The sequence below is a fragment of the Prionailurus viverrinus genome, chromosome B1 (genome assembly GCF_022837055.1).
Source record: "Prionailurus viverrinus isolate Anna chromosome B1, UM_Priviv_1.0, whole genome shotgun sequence".
In the NCBI taxonomy this organism is placed as follows: Eukaryota; Metazoa; Chordata; class Mammalia; order Carnivora; family Felidae; genus Prionailurus; species Prionailurus viverrinus.
Window position 1 is genome coordinate 55387196 of NC_062564.1, and position 9029 is coordinate 55396224.

At 48.0% G+C, this 9029-nt stretch overlaps 1 protein-coding gene across 2 annotated transcripts in view; it reads right to left on the minus strand.

Moving 5' to 3' along the window:
- GALNT7 (polypeptide N-acetylgalactosaminyltransferase 7) overlaps positions 1-7269 on the minus strand; it is a 147266-nt gene extending 139997 nt beyond the window's left edge. For both annotated transcript variants that reach the window (XM_047855885.1, XM_047855886.1), the window contains exon 1: positions 7080-7269. In XM_047855885.1, the coding sequence (XP_047711841.1) occupies positions 7080-7205 (126 nt within the window). In that variant the 5' untranslated portion in view covers positions 7206-7269. The remainder of the gene's footprint in view (positions 1-7079) is intronic.
- Positions 7270-9029: the final 1760 nt, after the last annotated feature.

Genomic DNA, 9029 nt, shown 5'->3' on the forward strand with positions numbered 1-9029 from the left:
CTCCTGACCTTCCCTGCATGATCCCCATGCCCCTTTCTCCTTCATGTTATCCTGTATTGTCTTCAGTGTTTCTATTTGAAATTACCTCCCTACTGTCTTTATGTCCCCTTTTCAATGTAGTACACTTTAAGCGAGTCTACTTTGTTAAAATCTGTGGTGTTTGGTCAGAGAGCATCACTCTGAGGTCCAAAAATGGGAGATTGAATCTGGCTCTACCACTTACTAAGGAAGTGACCTCAGGCAAAGAGCTCACCTCTCTAACTCAGTGGTCTCCTCCATAAAGTGATGATGACATCAGACTTGCATTAGAGGGCTGTTGTTACAATTAAACAACATAATACAGGTAGAATGCTTACCTGGCACAAAGGATTCAAGGTATGTTATCTATTATCACTGCTATTATTACTTGCTGCTCAATGGTATCTCCAATGCCTCGAGCAATAGATGGTACTTAGTAGACAAGCAATAAATATTTGAAATACTTGAGAGTTGGTAAGTAAATGGATGTCACCACCCCCTCAACTCCAAGCTTTCCAAAAAGCTCCTTTAAGTGCTGAATTAATGACACCCCAACCCTGTTCCTTGGCCTACCTTCAAAATGTGGCCTGAACTTACCTTCCCGATCTTACCTTCCCGATCTTACCTTCTATCGCTTTTCTCCAATAAAAACCAGACTTTTCTTCTGGTCTCACCATATTCTTTCAGTATACAATGTTCTTCCCTGCGTCTCTCCCCCAAATCCCACCGCCACCCAGGTCTAGCCCAACGCCATGCTCCTGCTTCTTGCCTCTGAACACCCGCCTCCCACAACCGTGCGAGAAATTCCTTTTTATGACTGTTACATATTCACACAGATAATCTCACTTATGAGAAGAGCTCTGAGTCTGTGTCCTTTTGTCATTTCTCCATCTCCACTGCCCAGCCCAGTGCCTTGTGGAAAGCCCTCAACACGTTATTTTGAGCAAATGGATGGTTGGAAGTTGGGAGCCTCTGTAAAAAGGCTTATAGATTAATCAGCCTTATATGTGAAAAGAAAACTGCAATTATTACACCTACTGTGTGGTTATCGGGTCAAGACCTGAGGAGCATCTTTATTATGTCAATACATTTTACCCTCTCCACTGTACCGTATAGCATCTCTAATGTCTAGAGCCACGGATGGCATTTAGGAAACAATAAATATGTGACATCTCCTAGGGGCGCCTGGGTGGCTCAGTCGGTTAAGCCTCCAACTTCAGCTCAGGTCATGATCTCACAGTTGGTGGGTTCGGGCCCCGTGTCGGGCTGTGCTCACAGCTCAGAGCCTGGAGCCTACTACAAGTTCTGTGTCTCCCTCTCTGTCCCTCCCCCTCTCATGCTCTGTCTCTCAATAAATAAATAAACGCTAAAAAAAATTTAAAAAATATATATATCTAATTCTTAAAGGATTCTGTCCACATCGTTAATACGTATTTCACCCTCTCTCCCATCCCCCTCTTCCACCATACAAAATCCAACTATAAAATCATTCCTTCCATAGACTCAAGCTATGTCCTTTTTATCCTAGAAACTCTAAATTCTTAATTTAACCACTTCTCTCCTTCTGCCAGATTGTACATTCATTCTTCAGGGATGAAAAGTCAGAATTCAAAACACGAACAAAGACAATGATCTAGGTGGAAGTCAAGTAATCGCAATCATTTTCCTCCATTCAAGAGCCACTCAAATCTTGCTGTTCTAACTCGAGTTAGAATTTACAAATATTCTGTTTACAAATGGTCCGAGCTCAGAATTCTGATTTTTCACGTTGCATTATTTTCTTTCTCCTTCTGTCTCCAATTTGCAATTGCTGATCTAACACAGCTTATATTAAAACCAAATCATAGCCTACAGCTTATCTCCTATTCCATGCAGCCAGTCTCAGTCACAAAATAGTTATCCAAATTCAACCGCTATTTAACAGTTTTCATTCTTCCCTAATAATTGTGCACTCCCTGGATGACTATTCTCCACCTTCTCCACTACTGATCTGGCTATTAACAAAACATATTCTGTGACAACCCTCTTAGTGTTTCCTTATATTGCTACTGGATTAAGGAAGAAAGGAAAGAAACCAGGCTGTGAGAGTACTGCACCTTTTTCTTTAACTAGAATGAGATCCCTTTACAGCAGAGACTTTTATTTGAGGTATTCTTGGTATTCTCCAATGGGGTCTTCCTGGAAGGGAGGTGAAGATTGTGATAGTTAACAGGATTGATGCCTGACCTTTGACCACTGGGTGGGCAACACTTCCACAAAATCCACAGATTTAGAATTCTTAGGAATTTGTGCATTCCTAGGATGCCCAGACCTAAAGGGGGAGACATAAATGAATGCTTCAGCACCTTGGCAGATGGGGGAGATACTCATGGAATGAGCTACCCCAAGAAACATAAATCCTGCCTTCAAGGGTCTCGTCAGTGGTTCGCAGGGATATGTGAATGCTTCTGATTCTCCACACAGAAGAAAGCACATGTACATAAAAGTCTGCATTAATTTCAGGAGATCTATAAACCTCAGATTTCTTGGTCTTGGCAATGTGGGAGTTTTCATTGCAGGTGTGGAGGAGGCAGGACAGCAAAACAGAACAAAAACCAATTCTGAGGCATTTCCACTGGGGAAGTGAGGCAACAGTGACCACTTAAGACGCTACACTTCTCCTAAGTGATAGCTCCATTCCTAATAACATAAATGGAGCTTTCATTTGGAATAAAATCTTAAGGTCAAGGGCACTCTTTCAGGTTGCAACAAATCACCATGGAGATAAAGGGTCAGGTAAGGTAGAACTTGACTGTGACTGGGTAATCGATTCAGTCACTCCTTCTCATTCAAGCAATACTCCTTTCAAAAAGGGTCTTAGCTTGCTTATCACCTAAAACCTCTCAGCCCAGGGATGATTCCTGAATTAGCCCCACTATGCAGTACATAGAATCATCAGTACACCTGCAGCTTCTCATCAGCACCGAATTTGCTATAACCAAACCACTGAAGATCTCTCAATATTTCCATTACAAACCTTTACTGTCAGAGGCTTAGGATTCAACGTGAAACACTCCTGGCTAAAACCTGGGATATGGGGTCTGGAGATACTATAATTTAATTAAAGGAATGCTCTGCACTTTGCAAGTACTAAACAGATGGCCTTAATAAATGCTGACCTGAAACTATCCAGAAGACAAAGCCTAAAAAAAGCAAGCCTTCCCATCACCATAAAATATAACAAAAATGTAGGAGTGCTTGTCCTCAGAACTTTCAGTGTAGCAAGTAATCCATCATCCTAAACCTCCTGACACCTTCTCCTCCCCTCCCACAACCAATCACCTAGTCCTGACACCTTTGCATCTTTAATAGTTCTTGAATCAATTCTCCACTTCCACTGTCACCCGGCCAAGCCAAGCAATATCATGTCCCACCTGAACTATTATAACCTCCAACAGGACTCCTACTATCTGCTTTGGCTGTAAATCAATTCCTACTTCCTGCAGGCAGCCAAAATGATCTTTCCAAAACACAAATCTGATCACATCTCCCCTACTTAAAAATCCTTCAATCGCTCCCTGTGGCTCTAAAGGCCTAATCTTTAGCATGTCTACAAGACCCATACTACCTTTGCATCCTCACTCCACCTCTCCCTCTTACTCTCTGTGTTCTAATGATATTGGTCTTCTTCCAGTCCCTCAGTTCACCATACTTTCTCCTACCTCAGGATCTTTGCACATACTTCTCCCTCTCAGGAATGCCCTCCTCGCACATCAGATCAACAACTATCTGTTCAAATCTTCAGATTTCAACTCAAAAGTCGTTTCTTCAGGTAAGACTTTTATGATCAAGTTCCTGTTTTCTTCTCCCCTATGGCTTTTCTTCACAGCATGTGGTATTAATTTTTATTTGCAGATTTGTGTAGTCTTATTAATGGGTTTTTAATTTCCCCACAAAGCTGTAAAATCTAGGAGCTTGGGATAAGGCATATTTCCTCAACAACTAGCATTACTACATAGTAGGCACTCAAAAATGTTAAATAAATCAAGTCAAACACAACAGAGTACAATTTGAACAGTAAGATTACCTTTCACGTCATTCACCTCAGAGAAACGGCAAAAGGCCTAGAGATAGGAAGGAAATAAGAAATGTGTTTCTCCAGGCACATGGGTGGCTCAGTCGGTGGAGAGACTGACGTCAGCTCAGGTCATGATCTCACCATCCGTGAGTTTGCGCCCTGCGTCGGGCTCTGTGCCGACAGCTCAGAGCCTGGAGCAGAGCCTGGAGCCTGCTGCAGATTCTGTGTCTCTCTCTCTGCACCTCTCGCCCACTCACAGTCTCTCAAAAGTAAATAAACAGTAAAACATATATATATATGTTAAAAAAAACAAAACAAAAAGAAATGGGTCTCTCATCCTGACCGTGGGTAATATGTTTTGCAATAATGACCTCATCTGCTGGACAGATATAAAGAAGTAGTCCAGGTTGAAAAAGAAAAGAAAAAAAAGAAAAAGGACCAGGTTGCTACAGACTTGGTTGCCTAGAACATTGAAAGCACAAGACAAAAAGCGGCACAGGGTGGAGCCATGAGAACAAGCTTGCCAGAGTAGAGGCAGAACCTTTATTTGGTAGATTGCTCTAGCCTATTTCAAGCCATTTACAGGGATTTATAGGGATCCAAAAAGCCCACATGTGGATCAGCATTAAAGGAGAGGCAGGTGTCTCACAGTGGGTGGAGATGTCTGCAATCATAATCAAAGGAAAAGAAACAGAAGGGGGAAGGGAGGGAGTCAAAATCTGAGTACTTGTCAGAATCTTCCCCAAAAGCAACGTTCTTCTAGAGCTAGATCTCAGAAGTTCTTAGGACAGTTCTTAGTAAAAGGAGGCAAAAGTCCCTTGTTTATGCTCTTAATGATTTATAAGCTATGCCTTAAATTGCTTAGTTAACGTTTGTCTGTAAAATTAATAAAATGGTTTGGCTTTCCTGATACGTGATCATTCTTTTCAACGTTACTTACATTTAAAAGTCTCAATAAGCTAGCTTCGGTCTTTGGCAAATGGTAGAAATTACGATGGACCCAATGACAAACTATCGAGTAAGTTGGACCAAAAATCAGGTATCACCACCTGCTACTGAGCGATTAGCATCGTGGCTGGGCACTTATTATATATCCACTATAATAAGGTATTTCAAAAGAGAGAGGCTTTGGTACAGATCCTCCACCGCCTCTTTAAAAGACTTGTCATTTGAACTGCAAGACATTCTGAATATGGCAAGTTTTGTCAAACTGTCCTCAGTTTCTCTCCCAGAAAATGGGGCTTTAGCCTTTCCAGCTCTCTGGAAAAAAAGGACATTTGATGACTGAAATTACTCTCCCTTGCAATATTGTTATCTCTTATCAATCATTTTGAAAGCAAAATCAAAGAGAGGTCACCATGGGTCCATGAGATCCGAGAGGCTTGAAAACATAAAGACAATGAAGAGGGAAACTTGGTACTTTGCATTATCATTAACTTAGATGATACAGATAGGAATCCACTCTAAATACCATAAAGAGATTCCAAGGCAGTGAAGTCTAAAAAATACTAAAACTTAAAAGGGTAAATCTAATTTCATCATACAGGGTGAAACTGATACGAAAATCTCTTCCTAGCATTCTTATTCTTGAAAGAGAGCCTTCTCACCGAACTTCTGATGCTGTTAGTGCTAAGTTAATAAAGGAGATCACACAGTAGGTACTATTTACTACAGAGCACAACTCCTCCCAAGGCCCTTGGGCCGCTTCAGTGGCCCTGAACTCTTCACTTCACGCCCTGTCTCACCCCGCCAAGGGCAGCTGGCCCAGGGGGCTCTCTGGGCTCCGGGATGAGGAAGGGGAGGGGTGCGACGGGTTCTCTTCTGGGAGCGGATCAGGCTGGGGGCCGAGGCCGGTACGCAGCCAACCAGCTGGGTCGGCGAAGCCGCAGTCGCTGCGGCCCCTTCCCGGCGCGGCTCGCGGTAACTAACGTTCCGAGGCGCCTGACTAAACCCTCAAAAGCAAGGGAGTGTCAAAGCTAACACTCGCGCCTTGGGCGGCAGACAAATTCGTCCCAGCGGAGAAGCCGGGAGCTTCGCGCCGCGGCGCCCCTCGGCGTCGGGCTGGGCGAGCAGGCAGCCAACGCCAAGCGGCGGGGCGCCGGCACAAGTTAGTTTTCCGGCCCGAGCAGCCCTGCCGCCGCCCGGGAAGAGGAACCGGCCCCACGTCCCGCGGACAGAGCCTCCGGGAGCGAGCGAGCGGGAGGGCGACGCCGCTCGGGAAGAAGGGACTTCCCCCGCGCGGCGTGGACCGCGGTGGAGGGGCCCCCGAGCCGGAGGGGACGCCCCTCAGCCACCCGGGGCCAACCGTCCCTCCCCTCGCCGGGGAAGCGAGAGAAAGGGCCGGTCCAGGGCGAGGCCTCCGCCGCACATCGCACCCCGTCTCCCTGCGACCGGAGTTGGGAGGGGGAGGCGGCGCTCTCCGTACGAGCCGGAGGCGGGGCGCCATCTCCCTCCCACTCCCGGCAGGCAGGCGGGCCGGGGGAGCCCGGGGCTGCGAGCATCCCGGACGGGCGGTGGCGGGAGGGAAGACTACACCGAGGGGCCTGGTCCCGAACGGCGGTGATGGTAGCGACAGCATCTCGCCTCCTTCGGGCCTGCACGCGCCACAGGCCGCAGCCTGGACCAACCCGGCGTCCCCCGGCCGCGATCGCGGCGGTTCCCGCACTGAGGAGTCTGGGGGTCGGGGGCCGGGCGGCCGCGGCCCCCGCTCTCCTCCCGCTCCGCCCCGCAGTCCCGGCGTGGAGCGCGGCCGCCGCCAGCGGAGCCCCGGGGCGGGGAAGCGCGGGAGGAAGGGGCGGCGAGGGGGCGGGCCGGCGGCTGGTAGCGGGGGACCCGGTGCGCGGGGCTCGGCGCCCCAGATCGGCCCGCGCTGCGCCAGCACCACCTGCGGAGCTGCAGCGCAACGCCGCGCCCCGACCCTGCCGCCCCTGCTCCCGCCACGCGCGCGCGCAAACAAAACAAGTTGCAGGTCGCCGCCGCCGGAGGGGGCGGGCGGGTCACTCACCCTCATCCTGCTCAGCGGGCTTGGGTCGTCCGGCCGCGGGGACAGGGAAGACCAGAGGACTACTAGCCCCAGGAAGCTTCCCACCACCAGTAAACTGCGTAAGATGAACCCAATCTTCAGCCTCATCTTCCTCCGCCGGCGAGAGACACAGAGCCCGGCGCAGCCGCCGCCACAGCTCTCCCCTCCCTCCTTCCCCCTCCTCCGGCTCTCCACCTCCTCCCTCCCCCACCCCTACCGCTTCGGCTGCCGCCCTCTCCGCTGCCTGCCCTTTCCAGCTCCAGATCCGGAACTCCCCTTGGCTCTACCTTCCCCCGGGCTCTTCCCTCCGCCCCCTCCCCGCGGCTCGCCGGCTCGGACCGCGCTCCGCCGCCGCCGCTCCCCCCGCCTCCCTCCGGCGGCCTCCGCAGAGCTCCAACCGACCCTTGTGCCTCGCTCCTCGCTCTTCGAAGCTTGCTTTCTGTGTACCTACCCCCTTCCCCGTCCGCAGTCCCCTTCTTCTCTCACCACGGTGCCCAAGAACCCCCTTCACAATTCCCTGTTACCCTAGAACTAACTTACACTTTCCCCAGGTCTGGTCCTTAGCCTTTGCCCCACTGCTCAGCTCTTAAAGCTTCCAGATTCCCAAACTTTTGGTTTAATTATGGGCCATAACTCTGTCCTTACCACCCGTGCCCTCCAGGATCCCCCACCCCGCCGCCACCCACCCCTCTACGCCCAGAGGACCGGGAGCCGCCCTCGGCTGCCCCTCCTTTTCTTACACCCACTACCCGGAGACCCCAGCCGTAAGGCTTGCAGGAAGCAAACCAGGAAGTCAGGGCTACCGCTGCCGCAGCAGCAGCTCCACGTGGCTGATTTATTGCTGGGAGGGTTTTTTCTTATTGATTGTTCTTGCTTTTTCACACGACTCCTTAAGGAGGTGGATTTGTAACCGAAAGGCCCAAGTGTGATGTGCAAATATCACTGGACTGGAGGGACCCACTTGGAAAGCCAATATTTCACTTTGTCTTGAGCTAATTGGAAGAAAGCCAATCTCGTGCTAATAGATATCAACCTGGTTCCTGGGCTGTTTGTATTCTGAGGCAGAGGATTTGGGGTTTTTAAAACAATGCTCTACCCTCGTTGCCTCCCTCAGACCTGATTTTTGCCACTTGATGGAGGTTCCTTGATTTCTGTTTTTCAACCCCTCTTCCTAAATTATACAGGAAAGGATATTGACAAATGTTTAGCCAAATGCTTCACTCTGAGGGAATAATTCTGTGCCCACATCTTCCAATAAAGATGCCAATCACTTTATTGCCAAGTGTATGTGATTACATTATCAGTGTGCTGTATCTTAAACTGCCTTATTTAAGTTGAGCAGAATGTTTAATATTTTATCCTAATATTTAGGATGGTAAAAGTTGATCCTTTTCCCTAATGTTGACTCATATCAGAAGGACTTTAAGAAAAGGAAAACCTGGTTATTTAAATTTTTTAAATGAAGTAGAGAATTTGAATCATCCAGATAAAGATTTGTAACAAACTAACTTCATGCGCTTCGGTAATTTGGGTTACACTACCTAGTGTATTGGGGAATTTCGTGGACGCCATAATTTCAGAATTTCCACAAAATATCTGAAGTGATATCCTTGTGAACAAAATGAGGAAATGTAGAATGGGTTACAACAGAGTTAGGTATATTCTTGTCTGGCTGAATCATTGTACACAATTGGAGTATAAGCCTAATATACAGACCACCTGGAAGAGGCAGATCAAGTGTTGACCACATATCCCCATCTGACTCAGCATTTTTATCAACCACTTAAGTTAAAAACCAGTTGCTTTTAACGTAAGATGAGGGAGATTTTGCTGAAGAATTGTGTGTGTGTGTGTGTGTGTGTGTGTGTGTGTGTGTGTGTGTGTGTGTGAAAAAGACCTGGATATTTAATTGATTAAGTATGAACCTGTTGG